This window comes from Globicephala melas, chromosome 2, assembly GCF_963455315.2.
Source record: "Globicephala melas chromosome 2, mGloMel1.2, whole genome shotgun sequence".
Classification (NCBI taxonomy): Eukaryota; Metazoa; Chordata; class Mammalia; order Artiodactyla; family Delphinidae; genus Globicephala; species Globicephala melas.
The window spans coordinates 98,078,446-98,104,431 of record NC_083315.2 but is presented as its reverse complement, the minus strand read 5'-3'; the positions used below and the strand labels follow the sequence as shown (position 1 = coordinate 98,104,431).

Below are 25,986 nucleotides of genomic sequence, written 5' to 3'. Positions count from 1 at the left end.
AAGACAGAAAAGGACAGTGGCAATGAGAGACATATACAGAGGCTCATTATTCGACAAGTCAAAAGAGAAATCTGTGGATAGTTTGGGAAAAAAAAAACAAAAAAACGGAAACAATTCCAGAGTCACTTATGAATACACTGAAAGTATCTAGAATATCTTTTTTAATACTTTCCTTTTTTTTCTGAATTAAATACCAAAAATACACTGTCAGGGAAAAAAAAGAATTTGAAAAGTAACAGGACAAAAGGTACCATGAGGACTAAGCAGACAACATGAGTGGCTGGACTAACTGCTGAGTTTCTCCCCATCAGTGAGGACTTGAAATGAGGACAAATAAAAGGATGAGAAGCAGCAGAGAAGTTTAATTCAGTTTCATTTGGCATTGACCTTTGCTGTACAGGATAGTGGGGAAACGACTATTCCAAGGGCACTTTCTGAGAAAATCAGTGGGGCAGTAGCAGAGAGCAATCTCTTAGGAGGAAATAATAGAGCAACTTGAGAAATTCCACAGTAATAAATTACCATGACCAGATGGTATTCAACTGAGAGTTTCTGAAGGAAATAAAGTGTGAAATGGCTCAGCTACAGATGAGGATATGCAATGTATTCAGAAAACCAGCAACTGTTTCCAAATATTGCAATTTTTCTAATATGGTAGCTCTTCTGTAAGAAAGAAAAACAATCAAATTAAGATTTATAGAATTACAGACCAGTGGCTCTCTTGGTGATAATGGAGAAACTGATAGAGTCTAATTAAGAATAGCTTCCTTCAACATCAGGATAAGGTTAACCTGCTAAGGTCAAATCACCCACTGAGTCTATAAAGAGAACACTGTTTCTCTCCATCCTATTAAACTTATCTGGAAATGTCAATAAAATACTAGATAGAAGTAAACCAGTAAATGTAATTTATTTGGGAATTACATGAAGCTTGTAACAAGGTCACATGAAACTACCGGAGAAAAATAAGCACAGTCTTTGGGAGGAGAGGCCACAAGAGAAACTTCTGTCATTAACTGTAAAACCTGCTAAGTAATGAAAACAAAGTTTCAGGGACAATTTTCTTCCCTAACACCATGTTACCTTTTCCAGACACACATAGATCACCTTCAATTAAAAAAAAAAAAAAAAAAAAAAAGAAGAATTTCACTATACACAAGATGCAGAGTAACAGTAGGGAAGGAAGATGTGCTTCCAAATCAAGAAAAAAACGGTAAGAGACCAACATGCAATGGCAAAATAAGCATGTAACAAAATTTTTACCTAGCAAATGGAATCTGAATGCCATAACTGAGTTTAAATTTCTCATCACTGTGCTCTGTGTAAGCATCAGATTTTAATGAAAACTAAGAATAAAGTAATGAGACTGATTTTTACGTAGTCAAATGAGGGCTGTACCTTCAAAGCGGTCACCTTTGCACAAGACGTATGCTTATTCCGGTAGTATATATTTGCCCTTAATCAATCCATTTCCAAAATTCTCTCTATAGAACTGCCCACAGAGCAAGTGGCATATTGTTCTGAAGTTATCCAATGGTGGCAAACCTCCACCCTTCAAGAGTGGAGCCAGAAGCCATTAGAGTAGGATGGAATTTCCTCCCCAAAGCAACCTTAGCTAGCCCCATTCTACAACCTCAGATGACTTCTGTTTCAGCATGAAGGAGCAGTATTATATTGGAAAGGGCAAGGGCATGCAGTAGGAGCTTGAAGAAATCCACACAAGGGCCTGTGGCAACCTCCTATGAAACTATTTGAGAGCTCCAAATGTAGGAAAGTTCTGATACCAAATCAAGACTTGTTTCACTACATAACTTCCACTTCCTCTTAGAATTGTTCTCTGAAGTCACAAAAGTACCAGCAGCCTTTCAAATACTGTGGATTGCTGTAAAAATCCCCATTTTCCTTGACCCAGTAACCTGCTGCCTTCACTTCAGGCTAAATATATAGCTCCATTATATAGTCCTCCTATGGCACCATTCCTCATCCTTTCAATGTTCTGGTCACTCGCCACTCACTGAATTATAGCTGTTTCTGTGTCCCATCTTCATCCAATCTTGCCCCCTCATTAAAGAAGCAATTTCTGCGACTTCCCTGGTGGTGCAGTGGTTAAGAATCCACCTGCCAATGCAGGGGACACAGGTTCAAGCCCTGGTCCAGGAAGATCCCACATGCTATGGAGCAACTAAGCCCGTGCACCACAACTACTGAGCCTGCACTCTAGAGCCCGCGAGCCTCGGTGTCATCTCTAGACATTCTGATTTAATTCCTCTGGGGTGAAGCTTGGGCAAAGGGATTTCTAAAACCCCAACAGGTGACTCTGATGTGCAGCCAAGGCTGAAAACAATTGTTCTAGAAATTTGACCTGGGTCCCTGATATATGTGTCTATGGAGAGGAAAAAAGAAGAGGGGTAAAGATGTCTTTATTTGGCTATAACATTCCCAAATGTACTGCACCCGGCTGTCCTGTATAATATATAAATTAACTGTCAGGATACCAGAGTATCTTGCACTGAAAATGCTTCTATTTGTCTTTATTATCAGCTTACAAACTAGCACATATGAGGCCCAATATGTTAAGCACACTTCTGAAAAAATACAGCAAGTCATTTTGAATCAAAGGTCAATCCTTTGTATCACTGGGATATAAGGATCCCAAATAGGACTATGTTTCTTTTCCTTTTTTTTTTTTTTTAACATCTTTATTGGAGTATAATTGCTTTACAATGGTGTGTTAGTTTCTGCTTTATAACAAAGTGAATCAGCTATACATATACATATATCCCCATATCTCCTCCCTCTTGCGTCTCCCTCCCACCCTCCCTATCCCACCCCTCTATGTGGTCACAAAGCACCAAGCTGATCTCCCTGTGCTATGCGGCAGGACTATATTTCTGTCCTGCCTATGGGCTAGCCCCTTAAATTCCTTATATTGATTAGGAAGTATTATAAAGATGATATTGCATTTTTGATATTAATATTTTAAAATTTTTAAGTTGAAAAATATAACTTTGAAAAGATTAAAGCTAACTACTAGTGGAATGAATCCCTCCCAGAGCAACAGAGAACATTAAAATATCACACACAGCAAAAGGCAGGAAATAAAGGAAAACACAATAAATCATGAAAAACAGATAACATCAAATGGATGAAATAAGAAGAAAAATTAAGAAATAACTTATTGATTACACTATATGCTAGGTTATAAAGTATCCCCTTAAATTTTTAAAAAATTGATATAATCCTGAGTATGTTATCTCTGACCAAAATGTGATTGAGTCAGAAATCAATAATATAAAGACAAATAGGAAGCCATCATGTTTGGAAACTAAGCAATACTTGAAACTAAATAACACATTTCTAAATAACCAATGGATTAGCGAAGGAATTTCAGTGAAAACTGGAAAGCAGTTTGAACTAACTGATAATGAAAATACAACTAGAGCTACAATTACAGGAAAAATTATAGCATAAATATATATATATATTAGAAAACAAGGGTGAAATTTAGTGTATATGTATATATCAAGAAATTAGAAAACACTTCACAATATATACAAATATATAATCATTATGTCATATACCTGAAACTAATATAATTTTATATGTCAATTATATTAAACAGCAAATTAAACCCAAAGAAAGTATAAGGGAAGGAATAATAAAGACAGCAGCAGAAATTAAGGAACTAAAGAAACCAACATGTAATTTAGAAAATCAAAGCTTGTCAATAATATAATCAATAAACCCCTACAAGACTGATAAAGTAAGGAAAAGAACAAATTACCAATTGGAATGAAAAATATGACATCACTACTAATCTCACAGATGATAAGAAGACAATAAGAAGCATTAAAGGCTTTATATTTATAATTTTCAAAACTTTGGACAAATTCAGAGAAAAACACAACATACCAAACTGAAATAAGAAATAGAAAATCTGAATAGTCTTAACCTAACAAAGCAATGGAATCACTAATTGAAAACTGTCCCCAAAAGAAATCTCCATGTCCAGGTGGCTTAAGCAATAATGCTTCAAAACGCTGAAGAAAGAATTAATACCAATCTTACAGAAAATCGTTCAGAAGATAGAAAAAGAGGAAACACTTCTAAGCTTTATGAGGCCAGGGTAACCTTATCACCCACATCTGTCATTACTAGGAAAGAAAATTATGGGTCAATCCTTCTTATGAACATACATGCAAAATTCCTAAACAGAGTACGAGCAAACTGAATCAAGCAATTAAAAAAAGGGACAATTCACTATTCAATGTTACACAGCAATATATATAAATAAATACTGATCCAGGCTATAATATAGATAAACCTTGAAAACACTATTCCAAATGAAAGAAGCCAGAATGTCATGAATGACCACGTATTATAGTATTCCATTCACAGGAAATATCCAGAACAGCAAATATATAAAGACATAAAGATGCAAAGCAGCTTTGTGGGGCTTAGGACTTGGAGTAGGAGAAGGCTGGGAGGAAATGGGGAATGACTGACTGCTAATGGGTATGGGTTTCTTATGGAGGATCGGGTACAAAAATGTTCTAAAATTTGATTATGATGATTGCTGCACAACTCTGTGAATATACTAATAAACATTGAATTGTATATGTTAAATGGGTGAATTGTATGGCATGTTACTTGTATCTCCATAAAACTGTTAAAAAACAGTGTACAGTATATAATAGTTATATGCTCAGACAAAACAGATGTAGAACTCATAAGAAATGGGAAGTGAAATGCAGGAAACGATGTGTAAAAAATTATTTTTAACTGTTCTCAACAATCACATTAATGGTGGTGGTATTAGCATGGTTATTCTGAGACTGTACCATACATTGTTAAAATTTTAATACCTATATTTATTACTAATGCCGAGTGCCAACATGAGTCTCTTGGAGCAGAACAGATTATTATTACTACTTACATACGGTAAGTAGGTAATACCATTCTGGCTCTTCTGGGTCCCAGGTCTTATCCCAGGAGCAAGGTGATGAGAATGAGATGGAATTTTTCAAGTAATTCCATCTTCTGTAGGTAAGGTATAAATCTGTATATTTACTTAGGAAAAAAGAGACAATTGTTTTCCTTCTCCTTCTGAGAGCTTCTTTGGAAAAGTAAAGGGAAAGACTTGTGTCTTCATTTTGGAACATAAAAAAAATCTCTCTGGGGAGGAATAAACTAGTGTCTGCAGCTTTACAACCCAGGAGATGTCTCTTAAGGTCCTGGTCTCAACCCCCACCCCTGAAATGTAAACACAGACCTCCAGAGAAGTAAATCTCTCTGCAGTCCGCTCTGTCTGCTCCAACATACATTAAATTCTAATGCTTGTCTTTTAGCCGAGGTCCCAAGTTTCTGCAAAATTTGCTCAGAAAGCCCTAATTATGTAGAAACATAAGCCTATTTTCTCTACAACCCTACATATACAATGTGGTACAAAATAAATGAGAAATTGAGTTAGACCAAAAGACTGGACTGTCAAGTCAGACTCAAACAAATCCAAGACCTTATTCAGCATCAATCTTTACTGATAACCTAAAGAACAGAAATAAACAACACAGCAAATCAGGGAGAGGTCCAGGACTATCAGAACATCTTTCCAAGTCCTTCACTGTCACACTGGTTATGCTCTGGCCCAGGTTGGCGTAAAGGGTCAATTAGAATTATAGCACCATTCTCCATTTCTTGCCCAACAAAACCAACTTCTTCTCATGCACATTCACATTCAGTGACCACGGTAGTGATCAGAGATTACTGTTCAATTAAGTTGTGGATTCCATCTGGTTTGAGAATTTAACTATATCCCAGATATCACAGTGTAGGTTTTAACAGTCATTGGCTTCCAGATATCATTGTTCAAAATGCTCTCTTCAGGTCAACACAGTGTTACTCCTTTATCTGGCCAATCTCAATCAATGCACCATGGAAAGATAATCCCCTTTATATCTATCTGTGGTACCTGGGCCATTAGAAAACAAATATAGGGGTCACACTGTCTAGTAATGTCCTACCACAATCTAGGCTAATGGTAGTATTCCTGTATACTGGCATCCTTAGCTTGGCTTCTGATACTCCTTTGATCTTTAAAATTAGCAACTTCCGGGGCTTCCCTGGTGGCGCCGTGGCTAAGAATCCGCCTGCCAATGTAGGGGACACGGGTTTGAGCCCTGGTCCAGGAAGATCCCACATGCCACGGCGGAAGCAAGCCCGTGGGCCACAACTACTGAGGCTGCGCTCTAGAGCCCGCGAGCCACAACTACTGAGCCCACACTACACAACTACTGAAGCCCGCGCGCCTAGAGCCCGTGCTCTGCAATAAGAGAAGTCACCCAATGAGAAGCCCACACACCACAACAAAGAGTAGCCCCCGCTCGCTGCAACTAGAGAAAGCCTGCGCGCAGCAACGAATACCCAACGCAGCCAAAAATAAAATAAAATTAAGTAAATTTAAAAAAAAATAGCAACTTCCATATTGAGTAGAATATTCAATAGTCTTTTCTGGGTAAGTATTCAGGCCCTCTTCCTATACTGTTGACTGACACAATGTTCCATGAAAGTAAATATTCCATTAGTCCAGTCATTTAGAGCTTTGCTCTCCCTTCAGGGCCGTTTCTAGATGTAGTCAGTCTCCTGGAAAAGAGCTCCCTCTAGTGTCTATATTTGGACTAGCAGGTTCTTTTCAACATGAAGAACTTCCAGGAACATTCCATATTTTGGTCTGATGTAGTACCGCAAGACCAGGATCAAAAATCCCTACAGAACATCTTTCACAGCAGAGGCAATAGTAATCAACCCACAACATGTGTTACGACCATGGTACATTAGTGGCATTTGTACAATTTAGGAAAATGGCTTGTACACAAAAATAATGTTAAGCCCCATAAGATTATCAATTGGTGTATTATACCAAATACACCTCTGCCTGGGTGTCACAGGTTTTCCATAAATGTACTTTGCATAACTCCAGAGAGGAGTTATAAGTAATATCAATTCATTATATCTCTACCAAATCCATCTCCTTCAAGGGTCGTGTTCCAATTTCCTTAAATGAAGTCCATTACATTCACATACTCTGTATTTGAAGGACTAGATCAAGCTACGGCAGGCAGTAAAAATCCGCTCTCCATTATATCTAGGTAGATGTCTTAGCAACATATTGTTTTGCTTTATGCCCACAAAGAGTGCAAAAGCTCTACAGTTCAGAATCCTCCACCTACATAATTCATTAGCAATAATCATCAGAAAAATGATCAGAATGGTAGCTACAGACAATAAACCAATAACTGAATGGTAACTGTAGTAAACTACCCCTACTCTGAACCATCAATTGGAACACTGTCATTTTGTTGCTTCAAATTATCTAGGTAAAATCTTCACGTAGAGCTCATATATCAGCAACTTCCCTTCTCTACAGAAAAGAGGTCCAGAGTTTTCTCTCAACATAAGTTAAGTAGTCAGCATCAGATCTGAGAGGGATGCCTAAGAGTGTTATTTTCTAGCTCAGAGGCTCTGGCACGGAGGTCACATGACTGTACTCTGCCACAGAACTGTAATCTACTTGTAAGTGCTTTTCCATCTCCTCTGATTCCCTCCATTTCCATTTACTACCTGTTTTGACCCATACCCTTTCCCCTATGATTGGCCTTTCTGGCTCAGTAGACATATTATAAACCCACAGGGGCAGTAAAAACAGCAGCCTTGTTAGCACTTCTCCTTGGACTGACTCACAGGCTGATATTACAGGATTTGACAGATAAAGAATCACAGGACACATGGCCCTGTGTTTAGAGATAGGCCTTAATTTATCTCTACGGGTGAAGCTATGACATATCCCTAACAGTCTTTAAGAATATGCACTGTCAAATTTAGTAGTATTAATATTGTGTTTTGTGAATTTATAACACTTTATTTTGGTACATGTAACTTTAAACCCAGGCCTGGGACCAGTATAGATCAGGCAAAACAAAAGAAAAAATTTGTGAAATAGGAAAAATATATAGTTCTGTACTTGGCGTCATCTCCCATCACCTCATTCCTACGTCCCAATCCTAGAACCTTTGCCAGTAGAGTCTTCGCATTACTTCCTATCATAGTCAATATTAGCACAAAATAATTTAACTAATTAAGCTAACCATAAATCTTTTCTTTTCCTTACCAGCCATTTTAATTAACTAGTGTGTCAATTCCCCATTCCAATTTTCAATTACATCGCTGCTCTAAGGATGCTAACAAATGTAGTAGGTCCATGAGATATTTCTTGTCCATTTCTGTGTTATTTATAGCAGTGAAATGTATACAGTGGTCAGAATATATTGAAGTGGACCAAAAGATGGGGAACTGGCTGCTCCAAACTTTAACTGTACTTCCCAATATTGCTTGAGTACGGTTTAGTGTTGAATAGGCATCATCTTAGTTAACACTCATTTGCAGTCTCTTGGGGCTTCTGGTAAAGGTCCAATATAATCTACTTGACAGCTAACATGGCAGTCCTTGTCTTTGGGAAATTTTATTCACTGCCCTGTTTATTTTCATTTTTAAAATTTGCTTTAAAATAAAATTCACCAATTTTAAGTTTCAGGAAATATATATAGGCATGTAGCCACCATCATAATGATATGGAATATTTCCACCCCTCTAAAAAGTTCATGAGAGAAGTTGTAGGCTGTTCTTTTCCTGCTTTACAGTTAGTCTTTCCCCCAACTCCCAGCATCTGGCAACCAGTTATTTACCATGTGTCTGTATAAGTTTCTATTTTCAAAATGTCATATAAATGGAATAATTATAATACGAAGCTTTACTTGTATCCCACTATTGTGATGCGTTGCAGTTTTATTTTCATTCAATTCAAATACTTTCTTCTTTGACTAGTGGGTTATTTAGAAGTATACTGGTTAATTTCAAAGTGTGGGGGATTTTCCAGATATATCTGTTAATTTTTGTATATTCAGAGAACATACTTTGTCTGATTTCAGTATGATGACATATACTGAGACTTCTTTTATGATTCACAATATGGTTTATCTTGATGAATGGTCCACGTGTGCTTAAATGTGTATTTTGCTGCTAATGCATGAAGTGTTTTATGAGGGGCAAGTAGGGTGAGTTGGTTGGTAGTGCTGTTCAAACTTTCTATATCCTAATAATTTTCTGTCTACTGTACCTGGTTTAGCTATTACTGAAAAAAAAATGTTGAAAGCTCTGTGTATAACCGTGGATTTGTCCAATTCTCCCTATATCAGTTTCGTGTTGTGTATCTTAAGGCACTGTTATGGGTGCACAGATCTTTTAGACTGCTATGCTCTCTTGATAAATTGACCCCTTTATCACTATGAAATGTCCCTCTTTATCCCTAATAATACTCCTTGTTCTAAAGACTACTTTGTCTGACATTAATATAACCACCTCAGCTTTCTTTGAATTAGTGTTACCATGGAGTATCTTTTTCCATCAATTCACTTTTAGCCTATTTATGTCTTTACAATTAAGGCAAGTTTCTTATAGAAAGCATATAGTTGAGCCTTCTTTTTCATTTTTTAATTGAATCTGCAAATCCCTCCCTTTTAATTGGAGGTGTCTGAATAATTTACATTTAATGTAATTATTGAAATGATTAAGTTTAAATCTACCATCTTACCTTTTGTTTTCTATTTTCTCATCTGTTCTGTTTGTTTGTTTTTTCCCTTTCTTGACTGCTTTTGGATTATTTTACAATACTCAATTTACTCTCCTACACACCTATTTTATTTTTTAGTGGTTCTTTATGGTTTACATTTTACATCTGTAAGTTATCAGTCCACAATCAAATAGTATTATATAATTATGTATAATTTAAGAATCTTACACATTGTACCTTCATTTCACTGTCCTTTCCCCCTTATACTATTTGTGCTACTATAATTATATATCTACTTCCCATATAAACCCCACAACTCACTACCATTATTTTTTCTTTAAATAATCTAGCTAATCTTCTTAAAAGTTAGGAGAATAGATTTAAAATTTATCTACTCCATTATTTCATTACTCTTTATCACCTTGTAAGATTCAAATTTCATCAGTTATTATTTCCTTCTGTCCAAAAAACTTCCCTTAATATTACTTGAAATGCAGATCTAAAGGTGATGAATCCCCCCATTTTTTTTTTTTTTTGTGGTACACGGGCCTCTCACTGTTGTGGCCTCTCCCGTTGCGGAGCACAGGCTCCGGACGTGCAGGCTCAGCGGCCATGGCTCACGGGCCCAGCCGCTCCGCAGCATGTGGGATCTTCCCGGACTGGGGCACGAACCCGTGTCCCCTGCAACAGCAGGCGGACTCTCAACCACTGCGCCACCAGGGAAGCGCAATCCCCCAATTTTTGTACATCTGAGGATGTCTTTATATGGTCTTCGTTTCGAAATTTATTTTTACTGGGTATAAAATTCTTGGTGACTTTTATTGATTTTCAGTACCTTAAGATATAAATTCATTGTATTCCATTTTGGACAGCTTTTGAGACAAAGCCTGTTGATTTTTTTATCTTTGCTTTCTGTATAGAATTAATTTTTTCACACTGACTGCTTTTAAGATTTTCTCTTGACCACTGGTTTTCAGCAATTTGATGATAATGTGCCTTGTGATTCTCCTCATGTTTCTTCTGCTTGGGTTCATTGAAATTTTGGATCTGTAGATATAGAGTTTTCATCAAACTGGAAAAATCTTTTGCCCATTACTTCTTCAAATATTCTCCCCATCCTGTTTCCTAGGACACTACACCTAAGTTAGTCTGCTTGTTATGGTACCACAGCTCACTGATACTGTGTTAATTATTTTCAGTCCTTTTTTTCCTCTATGATTCATTTTTGACAGATACTATTTGTTTTCAGATTCACTCATCTTTTCTGCAATGTCTAATTGCTGTGTATTGTTCATTTCAGATAAGGTATTTTTGAAGTAGTATTTGGGCTTTTTTATATTTTTTATTTCTTATCATAATCATGTTTTCCTCTAGTTTTTCGAGCATTATGATCATATTTATAGGAGCTGTTATAACTTCCCTGCCTGCCAGTTCCAAACCTGGGTGTATTTTGATTGATTTTCTCAGTATTAATCACATGTTCTTCCTTCTTTCCATGCCTGGTAACTAAGACACAAGGCATTATGAATTTTATACTGTGTGTTGGATTTTACTATTTTCCTTTAAATAGTTTTAGATTTTGTTCTGGCATAAGTTAAGTTATTTGAAATCAGTTTGATCCTTTTGAGGCTTGCTTTTAAATTTTGCTACATCAGGTTCATAGCAGCCTTTAGTCTAAGGCTCATGACTACTAAGGTGATACCTGTTTGAGGACTCTACCTGATATCTGATGTATGATGAGGTCTTTCCACTGGTGGAAACATGGATGTTTCCAGTTTTATGTGAACTCTGGAAATTGTTCAGCCTACTGTTTTTTGGGGTTTTTTTTGTTTTGTTTTGCGGTATGCGGGCCTCTCACTGTCGTGGCTTCTCCCGTTGCGGAGCACAGCCTCCGGACGCGCAGGCTCAGCGGCCATGGCTCACAGGCCCAGCCGCTCTGCGGCATGTGGGATCTTCTCAGACCGGGGCACGAACCCGTGTCCCCTGCATCAGCAGGCGGACTCTCAACCACTGTGCCACCAGGGAAGCCCCAGCCTACTGTTTTTTGATGATTCTTTCTTCAGCTGGAGGTAGCTCCCTTTCACACATATGCAGATCCATACTCTGCCAAAGACTGAGAGAAGCTTTCTATAGGTCTACAGAGGTTTCTCTCCATGAAGATCCCTCTGTCTGGTATTCTGTCCCACAAAATCTCAGCACTTGGTCTCTCTGAATTGTGATCTCTGTCTCCTCAGTTCAGTGAAAACTGCCTGAGCTCTCTTTGGGTTCTTTTCCCTTATGCTGCAGTGTAGAAATTACCTCCAGGCAGTTAGCTAAAACAATTGTAGCACTCACCCCACTCATTTTCTTTCTCTTAGGGATTACAATTTGCTTGTTTTAGCTCAGGTCTCCACTCAAATTCAGATTTCTTTATGGTGGTTCTGTGAATAGTGATGAACAGCATTCCTAAATGATGAATATGTTTTTGCCTAAATCCACAAAGCCCTTCTAGTCTTAGATTCTTGTTTATTACTGAATCCTGTGGGAGATATCAACTTAATTCTCAAATTTTGAGGAACGTACCATGGTTGCTCCAGCCCATATAATTCTCAGGAAACTCAAAGACTGAGCTAGCCCTTGAATTTCAGCTGGATTTGTCAGCCCGCCTCTATTTTTCATATATATAATATAGTTCTTAACTCCTCCTGAGTTTCTTCCTCTGAAGAGGCAATTCTCACGATTTTATCAATGCAATGCACTAACTTGGTTGGTATTAATGTTTTTCAAGTCCAGGTCTTACCTCACTGGATTGTGATGATGAATTTAAACATTACAGTGGCAGCACAGTAAATGTATATTGAGTTCCAGTCCATGAGAATGGAACATATTGTACATGGATGGACTCTGAAACTGGTGTTGTAAAGTAGGTGTTGGTCAGGGCTATAATGGCATACTAGTCCCCCTGGTCCTTTTGCACTTCCTGTTTATAGTCTTTTTATATCAGGTACAGCTATAGCAATAAGAAGCACTACCTTGTATAATCCTTGATTGCATATTGTTAACCTCCAGGAACTAGCCAGACTAGATGATTAAAAATGAGCAGTGATCTCCTACTGACCTCCTGGAATCCTTATTGCTTAATGTTTACTACTAAGAAGGGCCTGGGCAATTCCAAAGGTTTCCATTTAGCATAGCCAGTTAAAACAAAATGAAGCGACAGACTTAGTACACATCCCTGTAAAAAGGGTAAGGGCAACATATACACATAATATCCATACCAATTATGCATTCAGGTAAAGATGAAATGACCACAGGAGAAGCTCAAGAGTTATATTTTCCAATTTTTATAATTTCCAATTTTTAACCTTAGCCCTACTTTGGTTTTCTCCACTACAGCATTCCTATATACCACAAATTTCACCCTCAGCCTTTCAGTGCACAATTCCTGTCTTTCACCGGGGCTACATAGGATACTGAGCCCAGTATCTAAAAAGTTTTGCATTCCACCCCAACAGTGTATGTAGCCTAAGATTCCCTACTAGGGACTGGGCAAACAGATCTGACTTCTCAGTGTTTTTCAGATTCTACGGCTTTCTGAGAGAATAAATTCAGTCCCCTTTTTATTTTCCATTGTAAATCATGATCCTCATAATTGGGCTAAATTTCTCCAGAACAGACAGAATGAATTTGCTGAAGCATTTTAAAAGGTGGTGCCAGGGGCTTCCCTGGTGGCGCAGTGGTTGAGAATCTGCCTGCTAATGCAGGGGACATGGGTTCGAGCACTGGTCTGGGAAGATCCCACATGCCGCGGAGCAACTAGGCCCGTGAGCCATGGCCGCTGAGCCTGCGCATCCGGAGCCTGTGCTCCGCAACGGGAGAGGCCGTGACAGTGAAAGGCCCGCACACCGCGATGAAGAGTGGCCCCCGCTCGCCACAACTAGAGAAAGCCCGCGCACAGAAACGAAGACCCAACACAGCCAAAATAAATTAATTAATTAATAAACTCCTACCCCCAACATCAAAAAAAAAAAAAAAAAGGTGGTGCCAGAATGCCTTTCCCATTTCCTAAAACTAATAGTGCTTTATTAGATCCTTAGTAAAAACTTCATCAATTTCCTACTTTGTCAACCCATTTTTCATAAGTCATCTGAAACAGTAACTGGTTGGGCCAGTTACTGTTCTCCTATCTTTTCATTTCTCTCCTTTTTTTCTTTTTTTTTTTTTTTTTGTGGTACGTGGGCCTCTCACTGTTGTGGCCTCTCCTGTTGTGGAGCACAGGCTCCGGATGCGCAGGCTCAGCAGCCATGGCTCACGGGCCTAGCCACTCTGCGGCATGTGGGATCCTTCTGGACTGGGGCACGAACCCGTGTCCCCTGAGTCAGCAGGCGGACTCTCAACCACTGTGCCACCAGGGAAGCCCATTCACTTCTCTCCTTTTTACCTCCTTTCTTTTGGATAGCTTGGCAGTTTTTTCACAATGCAGCCCTATGCATGGTAACTAAGCCAGCAGATCAGTTACTGTCCTGAATAGTCTCTTGGCTTCCCAAGAGCAATGTTTTCATGATGACCTACTCGCATGACTTCATCATTTGTGCCAATGGCATCAAATTATGTGTCTCCCTCTGGTCTTAATAAAGCCAGTCTAGGGTTAATTGTAACTCATACCATTTCTATTATTGCTTTGGAAGGAGTATTCCATTTGTAGTTCAAGGAAGGGGTGAGGCACCTACTCTTCTCAGGGTAAGATTGCCAAATCCTAACCATAATGCACTATAGCAAGTTAGTTGTCATACCGTTCAGAAGTATACAGAATGGACTGTCATATCATCCATCTGCTCAACCTAGATACTCCTTTCCATTCAACAATGTCTAGAATAGTGATATGGCTTCCTGATTGTTAATTCCAAAAATCCATGTCAATAATCATTCCCCAGGCTTCTGCTGCTATTTTCTATAAAGAGCACTAACTCTTAAACAGAATACTCTTAGCATTGAGTAGTCACCTGACCTTGGTCTCCAACTACCTGTACGGTATTTCTACTGATCAACTGAGTTACTTTGTTAGCAAATATATATGGAAGCAGAAGGTTTTCCAGTGATGGGTAAAGATAGTCTCAAGCTTTTTCTCCAACTACTATCTCTTTTTTTTGTTTGTTTTTAAATTGTCCTGCTTTTACCGGGGCTGCTAACAATAGTTAAGTCCTCATCACCATTTTCTAGCCTTTTTTTTCTTGCCAAAAGGTATCTTATATATCTGTGGGTCTGAAAAACAAAATCCCACTGACTAGGCCAATTTGCAATAACAAAAGACTGTTCTGTGAAATCAGACTCATACAAACCAGAGACCTTACCTAGTAAGGTCAAGCTTTACTAATAATTCCAAGGATACAAGCAATCAAAGGGCCAGGTGAAGCAGGGAGAGGGCCAGAACTATGAGTGAAGCCCTCCAGGTGTTTTCTGGTCACACTGAACCTGACGTGAACCAGGTCAACAGGTAAGGTCTCTAAGCAATGCATGTAGCTTACATCACTTACACAGAAAATAGATACCTCAGGCATAAAACATCTTGATTGATTTCCTATTCAGGTAGTTACATACCTTACATGACATGTTCCAGGAAGTCATGCCCCCAAACCCAAAGATTCCAGGTTTGTTTACCAAAACCAACCACAGCAACCAGATACGTCCTGTTAAAGGCAGTTTAAAGATAAGGACTCCTCCCCACTAGTAAATATCATTAGTGATTTTGTTTTGTTTATTTTTGTCATGACATCTGTAATTAATGTTTATAAGGAGATTTATATGAGTTCTTCCTTTTTTTCCAGGGGACTTACCCCAGTTACTGGAAAGAATGGGTTACAGATCTACTACTTGATCTTTTGTTCCCAGTAATTGTGGGATCTTCTAATCAATAACATCTCCTATGTCCTTGAGAATCAAGAACATTTTTCACTGTGGAAGAAAGCACAGATGGAAGACAGAATAATTCCAGTCCTTATATAGCCCTAAATTTGATTTCAAAATATCATGAACTCCTGAGGTTATACATATACACATACATATATATCATTTCCCATTAAAAAAAAACCCAAGGCCTTCTTAAAGAAATGGATGTTCTAGGTCTGGGGCAGAAAATGTACAAAATGACACTATATGTTCATAGCAGTACTATTTATAATGGTACCAAACTAGAAACTACCCACAGGCTATGGAAGATAGAATGGACAATTCAACTGTGGTTTACTCCTACAATGGAACACTACACTATAAGGAGAAATGAGCAAACTATTACATCATTCAATAATGTGGATGAATCTCATAAGCATAATGTTGAGCCAAAGAAGCCCGACACAATGGAGCCTATACTCTATGATTCGGCCATATAAAATTCAAGAACAGGAAAAACGAATCTACGGTATTAAGTATCAGAAGAGCTATTACCTCTGGGAGGGCGAGGCAAGTATTGACTAGGGAGATATTAGCAATATTCTATATCTAGATTTGGGTGTTGATTATATAGATACGTTCACTTTTTGAAAATTCACCAAGTTGGACACAAGAATTTGTGCAATTTTTTGTATTTATGTTATACTTCAATAAAAGGTTAATTAAAAACAAAACAAAACATGAAGTAAATCTACATTGACATGGAAAAAAAAAAACTCCAAAACATATTGTTGAGTGAAAAATAGGCAAGTTGCCCATCAATATACAGAGTAAGATACTCTTCATATAACATTTCTATGTAGAAGTACTGTGATTGTTTTATGGCTTTTTAAATATTACATATACACATACCAAAAAAGTGATTAAAAAGATGATCAGCATCACTCTGGTGGGTATCTCTGGGAAAGGGAATCATTGGCAGCAGAGGAGCAGATAGAAAACACATCAAATCTTTTCTGTAACCATGAAAATTTAACATTACATGGCAAGAATGTTTTCATGTAATACTCATACAATTAAAAATAAATATTTCTAAATGCAGGATTGTTCTTAAATCCAATGTGGAAACACTTCTTTAAATAAGTCTAAAAACCAGAAACCTCTTTAAGCACTAAGCCATTAATGTGAAAATTTCACGAGTTCACTCACGCCTGCAGGACACCAAGGTTGTCTAACACAATTATTCGAAATTTGTTTTTTATACGTCCATATAGAATCAACCCTTTTATAAGACCATTCCATAATCTCACGGGCCACAAAACTTTGCTGACCCGCTCTGTGAATGGAAAGGTCCTATTGTCCCATTTTTTGTTTAAAACTTTTTCTGAAAATTTTAAAGTGTGTGTGTGTAAGCTTGGAAACCTATATTGCATCATTTATGTTTGTGTCTTTAGAAGGAATGTGCCACTCAACAAATCTTTCTTTAATAGTGTTCTTGAGAATAACTTTCATCTTTGCACACCGATAGGCAATCAATAGAAACTATGTGCTGTAAATGTTCAAATCGGATCTATACTTTTGTCATTGGGATGTCAAAGACAAATTATCTCAGTTTTATATTTTACCCAAAAGTTTAATACAGTTAATCACCATCTCCAACCTTTACAGAGAGGCGCACACACATCTACACACACAAATGAAAAGACAAGCAATATCAGCCACATACTATAATAAAGGTGGCAGTAAGGTCATATTCTATTGCTCTGTCTTTCTAACGGGGCAAGATCTCTCAGGGTTCTAATACATTCCATTTTCTAGTAGTAAAAGGGACAGAATATGTACTGTCCAGTGAGGTGCCACATGAACTTCATTACAGAACTATGCAATCTGAGAAAATCCAAAAGAGAGTGAGCGACAAAGAAAGTGAGAGAGCATATTCTGGATACATTCATATAGAAACTCATATGACAAATATATCCGTAGTGAGAACTTCAATCATAAGAGTTATTGAGGAACATTTTCTCAGAAATGAGAACACAACACCACCTCAATGTTTTTCTTTTTAACAGCTAAGGAGATCAACTGCATGCTCTCTAAATAAGGCTTTCCACTAAAGATAACACCTCAACTTCCACAAGAAGAGAGTAGCTTTGTGTTTACCAGGAAGAAATATTATGGAATCTTCCTTTTAATGCTGTTTAAAATGTGAAATTATCTGTGAAACCTTCCACAGCTTTGGACCTTGTTATTTTAGAGATCAGCAAGGTGAACACTCTCAAATGAGGTACATGTTTTAGGCTTTGAGAACCCTGAGGCTCCAGGGCATTTACTGTAATAGGTTCATGAAATAAATGAATTGGGCTCAAATCCCACGGTTTCTTGAAAATGAATGTAATTATAAAAATTCAAAGCAACAAATTAAATGTGTTCATATGTAATATCCATTTTTGAATCAGATTACCACCTTGCCTGTTGTGTCTATGCTAACTGATCAAACGACATTTTCTCAAACGTGAATTTCTCATCATCCTCAACAAAAACCCACTACGCGGCTTATTTCTGATACCACAAACAAAGACAATCCTTCTATTTCAGCATTATTCAAAGTACGTTAAAAAAAAATACAAGGAAAATATCATGTGTTGTACCAAATACAGATTTTAAAAAGCTTCAAAAAAAAATCAAACTACATTTTCTGTTTCCTATGAATATGAATTCCACATCTTACAAAAAGAACTTAAATTGAAGGACCACAATATAATACCAGTTTTAGAGGTAGTTATATATACTAAAAAAAGAAAAGAGTCTCACTATTAATCACTTTGGTTAATAATCAAAAGCCCATTTTAAAACTTCCCCTTACTCAATTTCTTCAGCTTGTGACTCCACATTTTTATATTCTAAGTCATTCTTCCTTTTTACTTGTAATTGCTTATTAGTGAACTCAGATTATCTGTGTGGTAACAGACAGCTCCCTTGGAATTCTGGTTACATACCTAGAGCTGCTACTTTGATGATGATTGCTTGAACGTTAGATGATATCATCTCTCGGAGCAAATCTTCCTGGTTTCTTTGCCAAAGGTAAGCTAAAGGCTGGAGATTAAGCCTTTTACACCTATAACATAATTTTTAAAAAATCAGATGATATCTTAATGTTCTATACTTGGATCCATAGCAATTACTTTGATTTTAAACATACTGTTTCTCTCAAGGATTTTAGCATATAAAATACTTTTAAAAACACGTTTTGCATAATGAAGTTTATATATACGACATAAATATATTTAATTTCCATGGGCTATGCATAAACAGATAAAAATGAAATCTCCAGGCAGAGAAGAAATATTAATTTTAGTAAGACTCTAAGTTTAGAAATCTATGCAAAAAAGCTTCCAAATGCTAATGGATGTTTATTCTTGTTTTAGAACTTCCTTGGGTATCAAAATTGTGAAGCACAGGAAAATACATTTATCCTAATAAAATAATTATATATTGATTACATTTATAATACCTATGGTTATATGAATTATTCTTATCTAATAACTCTGAAATTTTTTTTAAGAATTTGATTCTGAGAGGGGGAGGGATAAATTAGAAGTATGGGAGTTAACAGATAAAAATTACTGTACATAAAATAGATAAACAAGGGTTTACTGTATAGTACAGGGAACTATATTCAATATCTTGTAATAACCTATAATGGAAAAGGATCTGAAAAAAATATATACCTGAATCACTTTGCTGTACACCTGAAACTAACATACTATTGTAAATCAACTATACTTCAATAAAAAATGAGAAGGTAAAATAAAGATATGTTAATACAAACAAAAAGAATTAAGAAAAAGCATAATCATAATGACAGCAAAAAAAAAAAGAATTCGACTGAGTGAAAAGAAAATAGTAAGAACAAAAAGTACATTCATTGAATACCTACTATGCTGCAGGTATTGTACTACATATTTTACATTATGTTGCTGTAGAAAGAATGCAGATTTTGGATTCCAGACAAATCTGAGTTTGAAACCTCCTTCTACACTCACTAGCTGCATGACTTTGACAAGTCAGAGCTAAGCTCCAGGCTTTTAGTTTCCCAGTTCATACATACGGACAAAAATATTTCCTTCCAAAGTTCTTGAGAAGATTAAAATATTAGAAAGTGAAGTCATTCATTATTCCTCTTTTCTTCACATTCCACATCCAATCTACCACAATGCAGAATATGACCACTCCTCACCAATACCACTGCTAACATGCTGGTCTGAGCCACCAGTATCTCTCCTAACTTCTTCCCATTTCCATTCTTGCCCTTTTAAAATCAGTTTTCAATATAGTAGCCAGTGTGATCCTTTTAAAACATAAACGGATCATGGGATTTCTCTGCTCAGAACTCTCCCCATTACTCCTAGTAAATTAGACCTACATGGATCTCACCCTGGTTGGCTCTCATACCTCATCTCCCACTTCTCTCCTCTCACTCCAACCTGCCACCCCTGGCCTGCTCACGCTTGCCTAACACACTTGCCATGTTCCCTACCTTCCTCACTTGCTTTATGCCTTTGCTTAAATGTCACTTTCTCAGGGAGGACCCATTGATTAAAATTAATGTAGATAAATTGATTAATCGATTAAAAGTAATGTAGATAAAAAATGTAGTACAATACCTGGATAAAATAGGTCTTCAGTAAATGGTAGTCAGAGCCAAGTGCCTTGCTCAAGTCACAGAGTAAGTGGCTGAGATCAGATTTCAAATTAAAAAAACATATCTCTAAACCCCATCATCCCTAGTGTCAGTAAGGTTTCCTGGCTGACTACTCCAGCACACACTGAACTCTTTCTCAGATAATCCCACTACCTATTAAATGTACCACACGTTTAGTCATTTACTCATATATGGTCTTAGAAATATCACTCTTTTTTTCATGCACATATACCCTGACCTTCAAAGAAATCAAAATCTTCCTGAATGTAGAGACTTTTATCAGTATATAATTTACCTTTGTAAAATGTCCTGAGCACCTAAAGCAATGTGGAGGCAGTTAATAAATACAAAAATAATAAAACTGTAACTCTCCATGTAACACAAGCATTAGTTTTTGCTGTCCTATCACCAATCTTTAATGCCTACTAATCAAACTTCTCTCCACCTTTTTCAGCTAAAAGGTTTTTTTTTGTTTGTTTTGAAAAAAAATTTTATTCCTTCCAGGCCTTATTGCAAAATTCTTGATTGTTTCTTCGGTATCCCTGATCTTTTGGCTGTTTTTAGACTTAAGTCATACTTCTTTACCTATTTAAATTCTTTTAACAGTTTAAAATATCATGGCTGGGGCTTCCCTGGTGGCGCAGTGGTTGAGAGTCCACCTGCCGATGCAGGGGACACAGGTTTGTGCCCCGGTCCGGGAAGATCCCACATGCCGTGGAGCGGCTAGGCCCGTGAGCCATGGCCGCTGAGCCTGCGCGTCCGGAGCCTGTGCTCTGCAATGGGAGAGGCCACAACAGTGAGAGGCCTGCGTACCGCAAAAAAAAAAAAAAAATCATGGCTGAAATAAGCTTCCTCTGTAAATCACTATTGTATTTGAGCTTGTGACATCTATTAAGTGCTTCATACCTTGAAAATATAATGATGCAACACTAACTACAAATTGAAGATCAGCTAATTCAAAACTGAGTTTGTAGACCAACAGACTCCCAATAACACTGCTTTACAATTTTCAAGGATTATTACAGATGTGCTTTATGGTATATAATCTGGGCATCTTAAACCATGTGTTGAAGTGCACCTGAGACTGCATTTTGAGAAATAGCTTGAGTAATCAATGGGCCCTTCTCCCATTTAGATATTGCTATAAGGCAGCTTCACCTCAGGAGCACATTTTCATTCAGCTCCTTAAAGCTTTCATAAATAGATGTCAGCCCTATCTGCAGCTTGGCTACCCAGTGAACCATGTAGGTTTGAACTTATTCAAAAATAAAGATTTTTAAACAAAATAATTCTCAGAGAACATGACTTAAAACTTGATGAGAATAATATTATTTTTAACATATGGCTAAGGGATATGCAATCCATTTCCATCTATAAATCAGCTGTTCTCAAATGTAGGCAGACAGAATGTAAGGAAAACTTTTTCCAAATACACGTTTGACCTCCTCCCCCACTTCCACCTCCACTCTCCATTCTCCAGAGATCCTGATAGTCCCCCAAATATGAGATCATCATACTTCTTTTTGTTTATTTATTCTTTGCCCTGCTTTCCCTTCACTTACTTTTAAAATTCTATATATTTAACTGCCTTAAATTCATTGTGGAATTAGAGAGAAAATAAATAAAATAAAAAATAAAACAAGTTTTCAAGTCTATTAATATGCAAGTTTTTAATGAGATAGTCAATATGAATGTTTCTTTGTCAAGAACATGAAACTATTACATAAATACAGCCCTTATCTTATTCTCATTTACCCTTTTAAATGGCAAAATCATTTATTTCTACGTCGAACTGTGCTCAAGATTAATAGTGAAGTCCTTATTTTCTGTTTTGCTAATATAATGACATGTAAAGTCTCTACACAATACTTTATTTATCCGAATAAATTAAAAATGAAAATTAAATTCATTTGTGGGTGTTTTGCCAAGCCAACGTTTAATAATCATTATTATTATTATTATTTTTAAAGATGTTGGGGGTAGGAGTTTATTAATTAATTTATTTTTGCTGTGTTGGGTCTTCGTTTCTGTGCGAGGGCTTTCTCTAGCTGTGGCAAGCGGAGGCCACTCTTCATCACGGTGCGCGGGCCTCTCACTATCGCGGCCTCTCTTGTTGCGGAGCACAGGCTCCAGACGCGCAGGCTCAGTAGTTGTGGCTCACGGGCCTAGCTGCTCCGGGGCATGTGGGATCCTCCCAGACGGGGGCTCGAACCCGTGTCCCCTGCATTAGCAGGCAGATTCTCAGACACTGTGCCACCAGGGGAGCCCTTATAATCATTATTTTCATCTGACCTTATGTTTTTTGAGTAGATCAAAGGAGTTGACTATTTCGGTACCTGTACAGACAATGTTTTACTAGTACTACATTGCTTGGGAGGTGGGGGAGATGGGAGGAGCAACAATCTAAAAATTCCTTTAAAGTTGAATGGCTTTTTATAGAAGTATTTCAATCTCATGAATATTTTTAGTCAAGAACTGAATTCTAAGGACCAAAGAAGAGATTTCTTAATACGTTTTTTAAAAAATATTACTGCACTTTTATTACAAATGATGATAAGATATTAAAAGGGTGTACTAATTCAAATAAGGAAAAATTGAAAATAATACTTTGACTTCAAAAAAATCTGTTTCAATTTTTTATTATAAATAATTTATTTTTCCTTATGGTAAGTAAGTAAGTTTTCTCATGTGTTGATACAAGGATAGAAAAAAAGTGAAAGTGCAACTTTTGTTACTTAGGGCAATACATTTAGTTTCATGGGGCATGTAGAATACTGTATCTATTTATTATTTGGATACAATTATCTATTTATTTATTATTGGGGTATAGTTGTTTTACAATGTTGTATTAGTTTCTACTGTACAGCAAAATGGAGTTCCCTGGGCTATAAAGCAGGTTCTCATTATTTATCTATTTTATACATATTAGTGTATATATGTCAATCCCATATTGATTTTTTATTTATTCACATTCTTAAAATACATAAACTTTAAAAATATAGGACAAATTAACATTTTCTTACACATTTTCTACTCGAACATGCTGATAGTCAGAGAGTATAGCACCTACTGATATTCCCTCTACTTCTTCTTTTTCCTGAAAATAAAGAAAAAAATATGATTAAAAAATAAATAACATGTGGCTCTGTATCATTTTTTAAAAATTATAAATGAAACGTGTTTCATTTAGAAGACCACCTTGAAACAGAATAACTTACTGGAAATGCAATCCACATTCAGAGATAAAGAAAGTATATTAAAAATATATATATTTAAGTCACCCTCTCAGCTCTGGGGGGAAATAATTATTCTTTTTACCTAAAATCCAAATAACTGGAGACCATTTTCCATGGAGAAGATAAAGGAAGCACTTCCAAAATGTTTTCTCACTTGATATATTTTTAAAGATTCACTGATGTTTGATAGAAATTTCCAAGAAATTTCTATTTAAGGACAATGTATTCCCAGGTTGAGTAACTTTTTTTAAAAAAATTAAGCAACGGTATAAGTAGACAAAGGAATACAATGATTTTAATCCATATCTTAAAATGATTGACATAGGAGCATCCAGGAAGCAGAGATGATAGAGGCATTGCCTGTATAACAGTACAGAATAGTGGATAAAGAAATCTAGGATGAGAAGGAAGCAATGAATTATTATCAGTAGAGCTGAGAACATCTAGCAGTATATCCAGCAGAGTCCCCCAGGGATGAGGACTAGTCTATCCAACATAGCCATTAATGACATGGAGGAGAATGAAAATTCAAATATGATCAAGTCTACAGATGATACAAAGCTAGGATGGATTAAAAAGAAAAGAAAATCAATCAAGTACCTGGATGGATATGGACAACCTGGGGATTTGAAAGGACAGGTCTAAGATGAGATTTAATGTAAAGAAGAATAAAACAATACCCTTAAGGAAGAATCACACACAACACAGGTATAAACTAGGGAAATGTTATCTAGAAAACAGATATGAAGAAAGTGAATGGGGGGTGATTACTAATAACAAACTGAATAGAAATTCTCTGAATAGGCATAAAAGAAAAGTCATCCTAGCCTATGGAGTACAGAAGAAAACTACTTCAGAGAGATGACTTCATTATTAACACTGGTCTTTCCAAACTTGGAAACCTACAAAAAAGAACAATAGTGTTTCACATAAAAATAAATGTAATACTTGGAGACATTCTAAAATAACCCCGAAATGTCCTAAAATGATGCCATAATAAATAAACAAAAATGCACAACAGGAATCTCTCATGTCTTTGAAGATAAAGCCAATTTAAAATTTCCCCTCTAAAATGACAGAGAAACATCTTCCCAAACCTCCCCAAAATAAAATGATTCTTTCTATTAGATAAGGATTCCAGGAAAAGAGCTATTTCCTTTGCCTTCCTATTTCAGCAACTTTGTGAGAACATTTGCTTGTAACCTTTCTCTAACCTTCCTAGCCATTTTCTTTTCATAAAAGTCATTGTATTACTAGAAAAAAGCATGGCATAGTGATCCTCATTAAATGCAAATATGGCATAGGATCATAGAGTAGTGAATAATGTTATCAAAAATCAAAATTTTAGTTATATTCTTTTACCATATATTGTTTAACTGCCAAAAGAAAATATAAGGTACTGAATAGTATGTGTGTGTGTGTGTGTGTGTGTGTGTGTGTGTTTCTCTATAGATCATGAAAACAAACACAAGTCATTGGTGTTTTTCTTTCTAAACTAAGTCAAGCCACTGTTAAAATAATAATTGGCATTTACTCTCCACTTAAAATGTGTTAATGTTCTATAATTCTCATTTAATGTCCACTACAACCCTAAAATAATTATTTAATTCTTCTTAGTCTACATGCATTGTGAACATTGAGTAATATAATACAGATAAGTAACAGTGACTAGCATCTAGTGAGCACTCAGTAAATATTTTCTTCTGTCATTATCATAATCTTTGTTATCAATAATACTACTTTTATAACTACTTCTGTTACTACTTCTACTATTACTACTACTGACCACCACCACCACTACAACTAGATAAAGGTCTAACTTGACCAACAAAGCCCTTCATTCCTGGGCTTTATCTCTTGCTCATTATCACTTTTTAACTAGCTTACTAACCCATGATAGTTAATTTTATGTATCAACTTGACTAGGCTAAGGGGTACCCATTGCTGGTAAAACATTATTTCTCTGAGGAAGTTTCTGGAAGAGATTACGATTTGAATTCGTAGACTGAGTAAAAAAGATTGCCCTAACCAATGCAGGTGAGCATCATCCAACCTGTTGAGGACCTGAATAGAACAAAAAGATAGCGGAGGGGCACATTTACTCTCTGCTTGAGCTGGGACATCCATTTTCTTCTGTCCTCAGACAACAGTGTTCCTGGTTCTTGGGCCTTTGGACTCAGAGTGGAATTTACAACACTGGCCCCCTTATTCTCAGGCTTTTGGGTTTAGACTGGAACTATATACTACCAGCTTTTTAGGTGTCCAGCCTGCAAATGGAGAGCATGGGACTTCTTAGCTTCCATAATCAGATAAGTTAATCCCTCAAAATAAATCTCTTTCTATATATCTTTATATATCCTATTGGTCCTGTTTCTCTGGAGAACTCTGACTAATACATAACCCTTGACAACCAACTCTACAGTCCAGTCACAAATGTTTCCAACCTAGTGAGCCCTGAATAACCCAAGGATAAGTAAGACTTCTGTTGAATCCTTAATCATTCAGAACATACTACTAATTTTGAAGTGAGACCTATAAAAGATAAAAATCTATCACACAGT

The 25,986-nt window shown here is 36.6% G+C and overlaps 1 protein-coding gene across 10 annotated transcripts in view; it reads right to left on the bottom strand.

Annotated features, from left to right (window-relative positions):
• DPH6 (diphthamine biosynthesis 6) overlaps window positions 1–25,986 on the bottom strand; it is a 442,679-nt gene that overhangs the window by 313,017 nt on the left and 103,676 nt on the right. For all 10 annotated transcript variants that reach the window (XR_009563051.1, XM_060294493.1, XM_060294494.1 and 7 more), the window contains 2 exons: window positions 23,213–23,286; window positions 18,484–18,602 (listed from right to left, as the gene is read on the bottom strand). Coding sequence is in view for 9 of the 10 variants with exons in the window: in XM_060294493.1 (XP_060150476.1) it covers window positions 18,484–18,602; window positions 23,213–23,286 (193 nt within the window). In the remaining variant the exon portion in view is untranslated. The remainder of the gene's footprint in view (window positions 1–18,483; window positions 18,603–23,212; window positions 23,287–25,986) is intronic.